Source organism: Nannobrachium achirus, assembly GCF_963921795.1.
Source record: "Nannobrachium achirus genome assembly, chromosome: 2".
NCBI classification, from domain to species: domain Eukaryota; kingdom Metazoa; phylum Chordata; class Actinopteri; order Myctophiformes; family Myctophidae; genus Nannobrachium; species Nannobrachium achirus.
Window position 1 is genome coordinate 28,947,085 of NC_137811.1, and position 16,769 is coordinate 28,963,853.

Below are 16,769 nucleotides of genomic sequence, written 5' to 3' on the forward strand. Positions count from 1 at the left end.
TTTTATTACATTATGTATTTGTGGTTTGGATGAATGTCAAAATGTGACAGGTTTGGTGTGAGACCACTTTGTATATAGAGTAATAATGATAATATTAAGTATTAAGTGTAATACATTGGTTTAGTGTTAGTGCAGTGGTCTACTCTCAGTATTTGTCCTTATTTGTACCTTAATCAGAAGCTCTTTGGCTTTTCTCTGCCTCCTCATGATGATGCAACCAACTGTTCCAAACAGAACTATCACACCTATGAAACATGCAGTTTTTATGCCAACATATTTCATAACATCAATAACAATAACATGATCTGAGAGTTATGAAATGACAAACATATATGCTAAATATAGCTGCAAGTAGCGATAATCGGGCCAAGCTATATACTAAGGCAAATAAGCTACATATTGCTACAGATTGTCACTGTACCATTTTGTTTTCACAGGTCAATACTGAATACTCAAAAAATGGACAACACCAAAGGCCAAGTGGCCTTGCCCCTAAAATGACGAAATTCCATGCCTGCATGGTACAGACAGAGCAGAACAATAGAGCAATATGAAAGCATCAATATGTGAGGAAGTCGATCCTACAACGGTCACCCTCTCAGGTCCATCTGCAACAAAACACAACAGTCACATCTATGGTAATTAAACATTATGTTGTCTCCCATCCCGTCATCCTCTAACCCTTTTAACCCCTGCCCTCATGTCTCATTGTTCCCTCATCCTTTCATCATTACACCCTTCATCCCCCGACACCCTTCTCATCACTCACCCCATTTCACTCTATTCAAGTCATCTCAACATCAACTTTTCATTCTTCAATAAATAAACAACTCAAATTGATTTTGTTGTTTGAATTTGTGTTCTTTACTAGTAAAAAAAAGAAAAATCATAATCTCATAATCTGGTTCCACCAATATAATCTTGCAGGTGACATATTTAAAAGATTACATTTTAAATCACTCCTCATAAATCATGTGAGTGAATCCATGGTTCAGTTACATTGCCATGTACTGTACTAATATACAGCTTAAATGGTAAATGATGCATTTATATAGCGCCGTTATCCGAGGCACTTTACAGAGATTGTGCATTACATTCACCCATTCACACACACATTCATACACCGATGGCAGAGGAAACCATCCAAGGCACCAACCAACTCACCGGGAGCAACTAGGGGTTCAGAGTCTTGCTCAAGGACTCTTTGACACTAACTCTGGGGGAGCCCGGGATTGAACTGGGAACCCTTCGGCAACTCTCTGTGTTCTAATGACGGTTTCTCTACCCCCACTGCCGCCCCTTCTCTCATAATCGGTGTTAAAATGTACCCATTACTAAAAGTTACACCACAGTCTAAACAGCACTATACACATTCATTACACTATTGATTGTATTAGACAAAAATGAAGAACAGTACAAGTATAGTCAAAACAATACAAAATGAGTACAGTACAAGTACAGTTAAACACCCTGCCTAAAAGGAACACCCCATACATATTAAAAAAAAAACTGGGCCGAGCGTCTAGGTTGGAGACCGGCATACTCAGGAATGATAATTGTCAGTAATGCCCTTGTCATTATCCACAATGAAAACTTTGGTTGGATCGGCGGTTCTACTGAAAAAAAAAAATCTTTTGTACAACTGTATATCATGCAAGTACAGTAACAATAGGGGAAATAGCTATCCATTTTCAATCCATTTTCTCAAGAGATGTTCCTCCGAGCTTCCTAAGCCGATTACATGCTTCTCAATTAAATTATAAAATGCATTTTGGTCTGGGGGTTTAGCTCTTGGATAAATGATCTTTACCCAAACAGATTCTGTGTTGATTCCTAAATCTGGTAGCTCAGTGAAGGTAAGGTCTGATCTCACATAGTTACATAGTTACCCGATGAGTTGGTAAAACATATACAACAGAACTTGAACTTGATGGCAAAACCTGCTGCTCCAATGGCTGCAAGTGCACCGATGATTGTTCCAATGATGCCACCAAGTGATAAACTTCTGGATCCTGAGAGTGAAAAAAATAATAAGGGTAATAATAAAATAAAATAAAGGAAACGATTATAATTATTCTTTCATGAACCATGTGTCTGTTCATTCATTCCTCATTACATAAGTCACACATACATGGACCGCAAAGGAAATAAGCCATTGACTTCATTAAGTTTGACCCTTTTGACAATGGTAGGTCAATGTGTATTATTTTACATAATTTACACTGTAAATAAATATATCATAATCAAATTAGGTATTGTGCTCCACCTCAGCATTACATCTCCCAGGGGTCTATAGCACATTCCAAAGGGGATAGACACCCTCGTTCTTGGCCGAGAGCGAGACCTAAAATAAACCAATCTACTTATAATAGTGAACAATATAAAGAACACCTACAATATCTGCCATTTAGCAAAGCTTGTCTGAAACTACACATTGAATATCATTTAGAATGAGCACTAGCACTGTCATCTCAAAAGGCTTGACCTTCAAATAAATCTACTACATAATGCGCAGTAAGGCCTACATACGGTCCAAATACAATTGAACCTCACCTACAGATACCCGGTGGACATTGGAATAAGATGTTTTTCCAGTCACGTTATTCATAGCCCTGCAGACGTAATCTCCACTGTCAGATATTTTGGCAGCTGACCTATTAAGTATATGGGAAAACTCATCCAGCTCTTCTCCATTCAATATCCAACGGTAACTTGGACTTGGATTTGACTCAGCAGAACAGCTTAATGTGAACAGCTCTCCAACCGCTACTTGAATCACACCCCTGATTTGAACATTGTCTGGTCCATCTGAAACGCACATATGACATATCATCAACTATAATTTAATCATCACCGAAATCATGCTTTGTAAGGAAAAGATATCACTGGGTGACACTTACAGTACACAGTCATGTTGTATCTGGCCTCATCAGAGCTGATAGGGTTACTGACTCTGCACAAGTATTCTCCACTGTCTGTTCTCTTCACAGCACTGAAGGACAACACTCTGTTGATGCCATCGCTAGGGGTCAGAGGTCGGCCATCCTTCATCCACTCTCTGGTAGAGATGGATCCAGCAGCATCACAGGTCATGTTGATTGACTTCCCATCAACTGGTTGAAGTGTCGATGGTGTGATAACCGCACCTGATATCTTCTCTGTCAATTAAACACAAATTTTTTAACTTGTAGGTATTGTGTTTTATCTTTGTAAAACCTTAAAGTATGGAAAAGAAATGTAGTGGTGGCGGCGCAAAGCAACATGGTTTAATAACAGGAATATTGCATTACTTGTGCAGCGCTGAATAAATGAATGCACAGAAACGTGTGTTCCCTGCGTATTGCAAGAACCATCCGACCGATCCTTTCTAAATTTGGCGTGTGTATCTCCAGGACATGAGGGAGTGCTATGTCGGGTGGGAAGGTGGTCCCCACAAATCTCTGTGTATAAGTCTGTCACCTGCATATCTCAAGAACCGTCCAATTGGTTGACTTCAAATATGTATGTGTATCTCAGAGGACCTGAGGGAGTGCAGTGTTGGACACTATCTCTGATGTGATCTCAAGAACTGTTCAAATGAGTGCAGCACACATTGTTATTTGGAAGCCGGTTCATATTGATGATATCAGGGATCTCCATATTATAAATCTATACCAAACACTGAATAACTGAAATAGAAAGTCTACTCAAACCACAAACTTCAAAGATCTCCATTCACACTTACCTAGAACAGTGACTTTGGCACCAGAGTTTTGATATCTCAGAGTCTTGTTATTAAAGGCCTGACAAATGTAGTTACCACTCTGCCCAATCTGAATGTTCAGTAATTTGAGTTCTGGTCCATTAGCAAGAGGCGGATTCCCATTCAGAAACCACTGAAACACAGCAGTAGGACTGGAGACAGCTGAGCAGGACAGGGTGAGATCTGATCCTTCTTCAAAGTAGTCTTTTGAAGGGGACACCTTCACCGTAGTGTTTTCTGGGCCAACTGTAGATTACATGCAATACAGACAACAGCAAACAAAATGACAGCATACGCCATATGCACAGCAGTCATACTGGGTCTCTTCTCACTTCCTTCAGGATTTTACCAAACCAGTAAGACGCCCTAAGGGCGAGAAGCGGCCTCGACCTTGCGCACATGGGCGCGTGCACATGGGCACACGCACGCATCCATCTGGGTGACAGCAGACTGCTGGACGAGCACTTGCGCATGGAATTAACTTTCCCTTTGCGTCCTAAAATAATTATTGGCACTTTGGCTACAGTGTGTGCGGCCACTTCTTTGTCTTTTAAAGACTATTAATGGGACAACATTTGACCAAAAAAAAGCACAGACCTGGTTGGTTGTTTAAGTTGCAAAGAATGTAGCCAAAATGTTGCCATATTTTGCCAAATATCGAGATGAGTGACGTCTGACGTGACATCATAGATGTTTGATGTCATAGACCACATGAGACTGACACAATATGTCCATAATATATGGAAATTCCCAGATATGGGTTTAATATTGATGACATCAGGGATCAGGGCATAAAATGGACAAGGATGGAATTCATTTGCAAGTGTGACGTGCGTTGTGGTTGGTTGTTTACGTTGGATAAAATGTGGCCATATTTTCCCAAATATGGATGAGCTGGGATGCGGTGTCACACACTGTGATGCATATGGGCTTAATATTGATGACATCAGGGATCTCCATATATGGGCATAAAGGGACAAGGACGGAATTAATTTGCAACATTATTGTGATGTCACAACAGGTCAGCTATATCCTTCTGCTGAGCTGGGATGATATTGATGACATCAGGGATCTCCTTATACAGTATGGGCATAAAAGGGACAAGGACGGAATTCATTTGCAACATCATTGTGATGTCAGAACAGGTCAGCTATATGGTGATGTCATTGTGATGTCAGAAGAGTGACAGACTAGCCTCGTACCCGCCCTCTTCCGGAAACCATAGCGGAAGTTGGTCGTTTACTATAGCTAGTGACAGACAGGAGATGGAAGCTTTAAGTAGCAACCTACAGTCGCAATGAAGGCTCTGTTCCATTTCATGTAGCATATTGGTTATCAAACCTTTTATTTCAAGGACCCCCATAACTCTGAGAGTGTAAACAACTTTAAAGGGGTCATTTGGAACCCCTGAAAAGCACCATGAGGGTCCCTGGACCACAGTTTGAGACCCACTGGTATAGCAGAGTGTTTCCAGTGAGCCAACATGCACAATATCAGCACCCTGTCTCTGTTTGACCAGAATGGAACCCTTCATTAGAAGTACTGGTAACACCTGAAGGAAGCGAGAAGAGACCCGTCTTCTCTGCAAAATGGCTGCTGTGCATATAGCCTAAAATCATGCAGCAGTACAACAGCAAATATGACGCTTTAACAAAATTCAAAATGACACAATGTTTTAACACAAGCTTTGTCAGACACAGACGTCAGACAGAACCAAAAGGCAAGAAAACAAAGCAAAGCAATTATTGTTCAGAATAACTGAAATAATTAAAAGGTTTTATGAATCATTGTAAGTTAATCTAGATCTGGTATCTTTGCATAATATTGTATACTATAAGATAGGCATACTGTTGGAACATGCAGTTTAATAACTCACAGCTGATGTTGAACTTCACTGCTTCACTGGTGACATTACTGATGGGATTGAACACATGACAGCTGAACGGTCCCTGGTCATAGCGGGTCACATTTACTATGGTGAGAGTGGAGCCTCCATCACCAAGCTGAACTCCCTCACTAGGCGTGATCTCAGAGCTGCCATTCAGCCAGAGGAAAGAGAGTGAGGTACCAGAGGACACAGAGCAAGTGAGGACTGCTGTGTCATTGAACTCCACATAGTCCATGCCGGTGATGGGAATTAAGACTGCATTGGAGACTGGTACTGTCGGGGTACAAAAATAAAAAAAATAAAAAAAGTAAAAAGACATTTTCTGAAATTATTCATGATTAAAGGACTATACTGCTTGGCATGTTTAGGTGAAGGTATACTTGACATTACTGCTTACTATTTTCCCAACCATAACATTAAAGGAAACATATGCACTCATGAAAAAGTCAAACAGAAACAAACGCATTACGACGTTCTGGCCTTTGACAGGTCTGAAAAACTGCTTTGGCAAAACTCACACTATCATGAATAAAGAGAGAGCTGTGGTGACTCTGTGGTTCAATGGGCTTGATGTTTATGTTATTTAAGTGAATAACAAGGAAACAATGAAAATGAACAAATTCACACTTTTAGAGTAGGCCTATACCCACAGTCATAATGAGGACATATCTATCATTACATACCATTTTTAATACATTTTTGTATATTCCTATGTCAAAAGTCCCTAAAAGTAAACGTTTGCAAAAGTATGATTCCCATAGCTCACGTACGTTCCTCCACTCGCACCATGCTTTTAATTAGGGAGACACTCTTGGGCTGCTACATTCTTTATCTAACTCGTTTAAAACTGTAAATTAAAATATGTATCCTATTCTAGGTTATTCCTGTCATTCCTGTTATACGAGACTTGGTTATGCAACGACAATATAGGTCATAAATGTACAATAGGCTCAATGAGTAGCCTACTCTCTCTCTTTAAAAAAAAAATTGTCCTTGTAATGTAAAAGTATTGTAAAAGTAATCGAGTATGTTTTCTCAGAGGAACCTATTTGATTTTGAATCAAATTTAAACTGCATGTTGAGGGCCCTCTATCAAGAACGCCATTCAAAACAGAAAAGAAGATGGTAGCCGTTCTCGTTCACGTGTGTTAGGGTTAGTGTGTGTGTAATGTATGCGTGCGTGTGCGTGTGTGAAAGTGAGCGAGAGTCCTGAGCTATATATAATCTTGCAAACAGTTTGACAAATTAACGCCAAACATACCCAAGAATGAGTGTCAGCCTACAGTATGTCACATTTCACAGGGTACTACAGTATTATGACACCTTATATTTAAATGAATCTCTCATTACTTTAGTGAATACTCTTCATTGAATATAATACAGGATCAACTCACTGTCGATCTTTCGTATGGTATGTCCTTCCATCAGTTCTCCTCTTAAACCTGGAGGAGATACAGTAGTTACAGGTAGTGCTAAAAAAAGTGCAAAACATTAAACATTGTAATAGATTATATAAAACACTTTTGAACAAAATTAAATGCAATATGACAAAAGAGAGATGGTTTACTTGAAAATACATTCTTTTTTGTAAACGTGTACTCCTTCCATATCTAATGTGTAGACACATCTCAGCTGTAATGTTAAAATATAAAAATATTATAAAATAATATTATAACCTCACCTGAGAGCAATGTCAGGATAAATAACGGTATCATTCTTGTTTTCATTTCTGCTGTAGAATCAGACATGTATGATGAACAACCCGTTGCGTTATCTTTAAACATCAACACTCATATGAAATGCAAGTGAAAGCATTTGCTCCTCAGTATCTCACTGTAAAGTTCCTATATGGCTATATATATTTTTTTATAGCCATCATTCACAAAATAGTACACTTTTATGAAGGTGTATGCAGGCAGATGACTTTTGAGGGAGGTCCAACTTATGTTTGCCTTGAAGCAGCTTTGGTCATCCAAGCACAGAATTATCAGCTACACTGTTCATTGTGCAGAAAGTGTATCGTCAAGTCAATTATGTGTACAACCTTTTGGTTTCAAATGAACACTCACATACATGACACTCAGACATGTCACCTTCACGTGTGCCTCAACCTTTTCTGGGGCAGGGTCCCACTTGAAAATCTCAATTGTTCGCGGCCCAATCATCTGGCCTTTTATAATTGTGTGAGTATATATATATATATATATATATATATATATATATATATATGTGTGTGTGTTAACAGCTACAGTTTGTTTGAGTTACCAGTAACTTAAGATTGGACCAGAGCGCTTGCTTGTTTTACTTCACCTTATGGGCAGTCCCCGGAAGAAGCCGATGTCATTGTAGCCGGGGACCCACAAGCCCAAAAGCTCAAGGAATAGGGTAGGCAGAAGGAGCGAATACACTTCCCGGCAGCGGCACCTGCCGCGGCGTCGCCGGACTTGCCGACAACAGCCGCGGCAATGATTCCTCTGCCGTGGGGCGAATACACTTCCCGGCAGCGGCACCTGCCGCGGCGTCGCCGGACTTGCCGACAACAGCCGGGGCAATGATTCCTATGCCGTGGCAATTATACCTAATCCGTGGCAACGCCGGACAGACCGACAATCGAGCTGCGTCAGCCGCTGTTGCCGAACCTACCCCCCCCCCACACACACACACACACACACACGCACGCACGCACGCAGGCACGCATGCATGCACACAGGCAGGCACCATGATCAGCAGTGGACCAACGTGCTCATATAGTCAATTATGTATAAAAAAATGAATGACGTATTAAAACAGTCATGTCTGCTCTCTCTGGTGGTCGCTTGCCGACCTTCCGGATTTGCTGCCGCTGCCGGAAAATGCATTCGCTGTCCCTCAGGGTAGGACCTGTGATTTTCTGCCGTACTTTTTATTTCTGTTTTATCTATTAGTTTGGTCATTAAGGTCCACAGAATGAGAGGCCTGCTTTGCCGGAAACATTGCGAAAAAAAGTTATGGCCATTCGTATATTCACTGTACCATTGACTCCACTAGAAATATATATTTTTTTAAAATATGGAATCCTCGCATGGAATTAAAGCAGACTTTTTTTCTTTTTTTATACATTTCTAGTGGAGTCAATGGGACAGTGAATATACAAATGGCCATAACCTTTTTTCGCGATGTTTCCAGCAGAGCAGGCCTCTCGTTCTGTGGACCTTAAAACCAAACTAATAGATAAAACAGAAATAAAAAGTACGGCAGAAAATCACAGGTCCCCTCCCATTTTGGTGACTGGGTCCCCGGCTATTGGGGAGCTGCTCAGTGGTAGAGCATTAGACTGCATTAGTCCCACGCTGATGAATGCTAGTATGCCTAAACCTAACCCTAATACTAACCCTAAACTCAGTAAAACTATGCCTAAACCTAACCCTAACCTCAGTAAAACTATGCCTAAACCTAACCCTAATCCTAACCCTAACCTCAGTAAAACTATACCTAAACCAGTATCAATGGAGCGTACAAAAACTAAAACTATTCCTAAATCTATAACCCTGTAGGACTAATTATGGGTAGTTCCCGAAGGAAGCACCGCTTGCTCCACCTTGTGCCCAAAAACGAGCGCTCCTGGTCTCAATCTTACAGAATCTTAAAAAGACGGTGACATATTTATACACAGTATAGAGAGAGAGTTTTGGGAGTCCACTTGCAATATCCTCACGGCTATCAGTGAACTAGACAAACTGCAAGACAATATGAGGTACCGGTACTGTACACCAAGACAGTGGTCAGATGTCCAATGGACATCATAGAGTTCTGAATGTATGTATATTTTACATACTGTATATTCTCTACCAGTGTCACTACTCTTTTACGCACACACGCACACACTTAGTCAGTCAGACAGACAGACAGACCGACCGACTGACATACACTGTATATGGAGATATGCTGTGAGAGCCCAAACATGTTTACACAGTTATTCGTTATGTGAAAGTCCTGACGTCTATGACATCTGACATCATACCGGTACATACATACATCCCTTTTATGCCCATACATGGAGATCCCTGTCTGTAGAACCAGCCACACAGATATGGGCTGTCTTGGCCACATATGGATTCTGTTAGTGTGGTATGTGGCCTCCATATATGGGCATTCCATGACATCAGTGATCTCCATGTATGGGCATAAAAGGGATTCTGTTAGTGTGGTTCCCCTGACATACAGTGAAGTCAGAATGTGATGTGTCAGAGTCAGATGGGAGTGGAGCGGTTTTACAGAGTCCACAATTTTCAAGTAACGACTGCAACCTGCAGGATGGGGTCTGCAGACCCGGGTCTGCAGACTTTCCACAGGCTGCAGCCGTTAGCTACTCGAGCGATAGGCATACTGACACGTAGTGAATCTGATTTGCTTATTTCGCATACATACATATTTTAATGTACTTGTCAGGGACAGAGTTGTTTGGTGAACGAGACACAGGGAACATGGTGTGTTTTATCTTTTCTTTATTGTATCTTTACATCAAGAACAAAGGTTTCGGCTATACATTCTTCTGCTTTCACATTCACAAAAGTATTGTATACTTTTATTGGTCTGGGAGAGCAATTCTTCAGCTCATTACCCCCTCATTTTCTCTCTGCAAAGTTCACCTGTAATCTGTTTGATCATAATATTGCTATGTTTTATACGTTTAAACATTAATCAACATATTATGCTTTCACTTTTATTTTCTTAACCTCTGTAACCACCAGGCCGAAGGTTAGGTATACAGATATATTTCTCTGTTACATCTGTGTGTGTGTGTGTGTGTGTGTGTGTGTGTGTGTGTGTGTGTGTGTGTGTGTGTGTGTGTGTGTGTGTGTGTGTGTGTGTGTGTGTGTGCGTGTGCGTGTGCGTGTGTGCCCGGGTGCGCGTGCGTGCGTGTGTGCGTGTGTGTGTTTGTGAGTATGTGTGTGTGTGTGCGTGCGTGCGTGCGTGCGTGCATGTGTGCGTGTAGGAGGGAGAGTCTGATTGGTGCCAAGCATGAGGCAGTCACCATGCTAGTCTCTCAAAACGGACTACTAAGACCATATAAGACCATTTTCAAATGCTTCCGTCATATAGTCTATGCAACTGTACTTTTTTTTGGTTGGTTGGTTTGGTTTGGTTTGGTTTTGTGTCTAATACGTTTGTACTTATGTCTCATATTCTATTTCATGTATTTATATTTTGTTTATTTCATATTGTGTAGTAATATGCTGATCTGGGCTATCTATGGGATGGAGGGCGTTACACCCAGACATATGTTGTGCTATGAAGCAGAGAGAGAGAGAGAGAGAAAGAGAGAGAGAGAGAGAGAGAGAGAGAGAGAGAGAGAGAGAGAGAGAGAGAGAGAGAGAGAGAGCGATAGGCACTACTGACACGTGTTTCGTTCATGTAGTGATTATGATTTGCTTATTTCGCACCTCAAATGTTTTCAGATACATATTTTAATGTACTTGACAAGGAACAGGTTGGTTGGTGAAACAGACACAGGGGGACAGGGGTCTCTCATTTCTTTAAAATGTTTAAAGTTCTCCGAACAAATCTCATGGGTCCAAGCATTAAAAAAAAAAGAAACGGGGGGTCTGTCATAAAAATAATAATAATAATAAAAAAAAAATGGTTGAATATATATATATATATATATATATATATACTGTATATAAAATTATAATATAATATATAATCGAACCATCTTCCAACTAGCTAATGTAATGTGTCCATAGGGTTCAGGCCTTTTTATTTTGTTGAAACCATTTGGCTCTTGGAACAAATTTCAAAGGTCGATTAGGGTTTGAGAGAGCTCTACTTTGCATGCCCACTCCTGGTAGGAAGGAAGACACATTTTTTAAAACGGTCTCATGGTGGCCGTATCCAGGGCCATGCACATTTCCACTTGACACAATTCTTTCTTCAAAAACACACTACTCCAACCTGTTTTGTCATAAACGTAGACAAATTGTTCAACATCATGCGATAAATATATATCATTCACTGATTTTTCCGACGGACAGGAGGCATCTGCTGGGATACTCGAGAGTCTGTCCGATGGCGACCTTTAGAAACAGACGGCAGGTCCGACTGAGGGCGAGGCGGTGGGTCAGACTGAGGGCCAGAATGGGGGTCAGATGGAGGGCCAGATGGAGGGTCAGACTGAGGGACAGGTGGCAGGTCAAACCTCATCTCACTGTGGATGTCATCATCACAGGCCCTGGCCTGCTGTTCTCCTGAGAGTTCTCCACCAGCTTGACGCTTCCACATACCTTCTATAGTAGTGTTATCTGACTATTCACCTTATAGCGGAGCGGTTAAGTGCTACGATCTTTCATTTTATGATAAAAGCGTGAAAATTGGCATGAGCAGTCTCCATTGGTCACTTGACAAGAAAATTGTCCGAGGCAATTGAAATTTCAATATGGCGGCCATTTTTCAAGATGGCCAATACCTTAGTGCAGCATTTAAGTAATGTAATGGTATATTTGGTGATACAAGCATGAGAATTGGCATGAGCACAGTCTCTGTGGGTCACTTGACAATAAGCCACCCACAGTCACTTGAAATTTCAAGATGGCGGGCATTTTTCAAGATGGCCACCACTGTAGTGAAGCAATCAAGTGATATAAGGGTTTATTTGGTGATACAAGCATGAAAATTTACATGAGCAGTCTCTGTGGGTCACTTGACAATAAGCCACCCACAGCCACTTGAATTTTCAAGATGGCGGCCGTTTTTCAAGATTGCCACCACCTAAATGGAGCATTAAGCAATAGAATTGTTTAGTTAGTGACACAAGTACGCAAATTGATATGAGCAGTCTTTATGACAAGAAATCACTTCCAGCCACTTGAAATTTCTATTTTCAAGATGGCCCCCTGGATCCTCAAAAGGTACATTTTCTCATATAAATGTATGTATTTTTCATTAAGAGCGATTTGGTGTCATTCCATTTTAGATTATGTTAAAGAACAACTTTTAACACATCAAAATACAACTGTGTGGATCATAGATAGATTAGAAAAGAGTGATTATCTGCACTACCAGGACACGCTGGTGATATATCACTGCTGTTAAACTCAGAATGGGGTTCAATGTCAGCTAATTGAAAGTTAGTATCCCAAATGCTGTCTAATTACGCCAAAACAGTTAGATAGCTGCACCTGAATTGACAGGTTGTGCCAGCACGGGAGAGCCGAGCCAAGGTTAAACAGTATTTAAATGGCATTGGAAGAACGATTGGACCAAGTGTAGGGTTAAGGCATGAACTTAGTTGTATCCCATACATCAAAGTGCTTGGTAAAATGTGGTTCAAGGATAAACCCCCGGCCTCTGCCTAAGACATGACAGAAGCCATCATAACAGTTGAGAAAACTAACTGGGACAGATGTTTCATTTGTCAGCAGGTCACAGAGGAAAAACAATTCAGCAGAGAGCACGATCATATATTGGTTATGATACCATTGCAAGAAATGTTCCATTATTTCAGAACAAAAAAACATTGCATGGATGCACCTCAGTGATGTAGCCCAAGCTCATCAGGATTTCGGGTCTCGCAACATCATGCCCCTCACTTGGTTGACCCAGCCGGGGTTGATTAAGTCCCGATTTATGTCCCGGTAGCTACCCACCATCAGTCCCATTAGAGAAAGACAGGACCATTCACTCCACCGCTCTGGAACTACTCGGCCGAGACTGGGAGAGGAAAATCTTGCGCATGCATGGAGGGACTAGGCTTTGTGGATTGACTCCTGTCCGGGCCCCTCCTACGTCTCACCAGGTCCAGACTAGATGAAGGTGATGGTATAGAAAGCACATTGACAAGACACACGGCAAAATATCATTCAAGCTGTAAACAACACAGAGCTGGAAAGGGCCCAAAAGAGAGCATCTACTGCTGCTGAAGACACCAAAGATATCATGTCAAGAGGCCAAGAAGATCCCAGCCCTCAAAAGCTTTGTGCTTTATCTGTGAAGATGACAGTGCAACGTCCCCCTTACAGGACGCAATGACAATGAAACTTAATGAAAGGGTTAATGAATGTGCCAGGAATCTAAGTGACAAGAAGCTCCTTGCAAAGCTTATCATCGCGTCCTGTATAGGGGACGTTACATTCTCATCTTCACAGATAAAGCACAAAGCTTTTGAGTGCTGGGATCTTCTTGGCCTCTTAATATGGATATATTTGGTATCTTCTGTGTCTTCAGCAGCAGTAGTTTATCCTTTTACCACCTTTTACCAAGCACTTTGATGTATGGGATACAACTAAGTTCATGCCGTAACCCTACACTTAGTCCGATCGTTCATCCAATGCCATTTAAATCCTGTGTGATCTGTACACCATCCGGTTTGTGCCCTGGTAACAGGGCCGTAGCGCGTCTAATTTCTTGTCAGAGACTGATCATAACAATTAGCATGCTTGTGTCACTAACTAAACAATTATATTGCCTAATGCTCCATTTAGGTCTTAAAAAATGTCCGCCATCTTGAAATTTAAAGTGACTGTGGGCATTTTCTTGTCAAATGAGCCTTTGAGACAGCTCATGGCAATTTTCATGCTTGTATCACCAAATAAACGATTATATCACTTCAGTGCTCCCTAAGGTGGTGGCCATCTTGAAAAATGGCCACCATCTTGAAATTTCAAATAGCTGTGGGTTGCTTATTGTCAAGTGACCCACAGAGACTGTTCATGCCAATTTTCATGCTTGCATCATCAAATAGATAGATAGATAGATAGATACCTTTATTATCCCAAGGGGGAAATTTAGTTGACCAGTAGTAGCACAGCAGTATACAGTTATTTACAAAGTTACAGAGACGTAAGAAAGATAGATAAGAGGGGGGAAAAAAAAACAAAAAAACAAAAAACAAAACAAAGACAAGAGCAGTACAGTACCAATAAGGAGAAGGTGCATCAATAGAGGGGGCGAATAATATATAAGTATATATACATAAAGTGTCTTGCAAAAGAGACCATAGCAGTCAATGCTAGTTAGTGCAAACAAGTATCTCCTTATATCACTTAATTGCTTCACTACGGTGGTGTCCATCTTGAAAAATGGCCGCCATCTTGAAATTTCAATTGCCTCGGCCAATTTTCTTGTCAAGTGATCCATGGAGACTGTCCATGCCAATTTTCACGCTTTTATCATGAACTGAAAGATTCTGGTGAAAAAAAGCAGTTAGCCGCTCCGCTATTATTCCTGGCCCTCTCTATGGAGGCTGCCATTGCCTTTTACAGGGGGCGCTAGAGAGTTTTTCTCTGTGTGGACTAAAATATTTTGAATATTTTTGAAACATTTTAACAACATAAATCTGTGTGGAGGTCCCTGGCACCAAATTTTTTTCAGGTGGGGGACTGGGACTGTGGACAAATGATGTTAATCTGGGGTCCTTGATATGAAAGGATTTGGGAACCACTGGTTTTAAATATATTAGAAAGTAAGGCAGCCCAGTAAGCAACTACACAATTTTTTTAAAAGACACAAATTGCTTATTATAAGCAGACATGGCAACACAGGTTAATTCAGAGCCCAGAACGCCAACTACTGACACTTTAATGCAAGGACACTGGAAACCAAATGATGTTTTTCAGGCCAGCTTTTTCAGGCTCCGCCTCTTTCAGGATATGAAAAGGAAGCTGGGGGCGGGGCCAGGAATATGGTGAATAGGTGACCATTTTTGGGGGAGACCTGAAAATAGACCATTATTGACAGTTATCTATACTGGAGACAAAGGCATGGATACGGTACATTTTTTGTAAGTCTTGTTTGCAATGAATCCTCTAATTCCTTATAATGTTTTTGATAATAGGCTGACTTATTATTGACAATCATTGGCACCAGACAAGTGGTACAGTAGCACTTACAAATATCTTTTAACCATTTGAATTGATACCTCATGCTTAAATTATGCAAAATTGTGAACCTTCTTCTTACTAGAATTTGTTGGCATAGAGAAGAATTATTTTAGCCTCACTAGAGGTGGGACTAATTACTTGTTTGCATTGATGTGAATATTAATGTTTTGTGAATTGGTGTACTGTATGTACTTCATTACCATACCTTGTTTTCAAAGTAAAGTGAATAATTTCCATGTCTTGCTTCTAATATTATTACTGTATGGACTTGAGTGTACATGAATCAACTTATCAGTGACATGGTGATTCAGTGACAACATTGCTCATCTAGCACCACCCATAGGCCAAAATATAGAATTGCACACTGGACTGGATCTCAAAATCTAGTGGCTAATTTGGCCATAATGACCTTTCATCTAGCTCCACCATTAGGATAAATATTGTGTAAGGAGCCCAATGGTCCAACACCAGGTGACAACCTTGGCATTTAGTAATGATTAATTAACCATTAATTGGTGTCCTTTATTATAGTGTGTAAAAAGTGTTGAATGCTCGCCCTTTGATCTTTAGATTGCTCACCAGTTCCTTCATTTATAGGCCAAATACTCACCTTGTGAACAGCTGGAGATCAACGTTGTCCTGTTTCCTCTTGCATTTCTGAATAGTTCTCATATACAGGTATATGTGTACATTCGTTCTCATATACATGTACATCTTCAGATTCTAGACACAGGATACAATGCCTTGTCATAATTGATATATAGTTTTTAATAATATATAATCCCCTTTGTGTACACAAATAAGGAACCAAAAAGCAACAGCTTTGCTGGTATTATATGCAAACTCTCACACATGGAACACATTGGGAAGTGTTAGTCAGACTTTCAAATTCATCTAAAAATAGAACAATAGATTATGAATTCATAATTTGATGTGATGAAATTAAATTCGTATCACATATTTGTTAATATACAGAACTGTTTCACATGTTAAAGGTGCTGTGTAAAAGCAACTAGGTTGAAGCAACTTAAAGCTCTGCCGAACATTACGTAATTATTGCAAGTGTTTCTTCAGTAGGGGTCTCCCATGGCTCCAGCTCTTAAGTAAACATAATTTCACATTTTCAGATGGGTTTCACTTGGGGGTTTTATCCAATCAGCAGTGACAGAGTGACAACACCAGAAAGATCATTTGTCAGCTTGTGTTCCAGTTACAATTTTGTCAACTCATGTATGTGTTTGATCATGTGCAATTTCCCTTTTTATCCTGTATCCTGTATGAG

The 16,769-nt window shown here is 40.5% G+C and overlaps 1 protein-coding gene across 1 annotated transcript; it reads right to left on the reverse strand.

Moving 5' to 3' along the window:
* Positions 1-590: 590 nt before the first annotated feature.
* On the reverse strand, positions 591-5,865 carry LOC308297508 (cell adhesion molecule CEACAM1-like; the record flags this gene model as incomplete). Its single annotated transcript, XM_080740928.1, has 4 exons — positions 591-608; positions 2,953-3,158; positions 3,800-3,988; positions 5,619-5,865. 4 exons carry the CDS (start codon positions 5,863-5,865, stop codon positions 591-593), a joined length of 660 nt encoding a protein of 219 aa, XP_080597054.1.
* Positions 5,866-16,769: the final 10,904 nt, after the last annotated feature.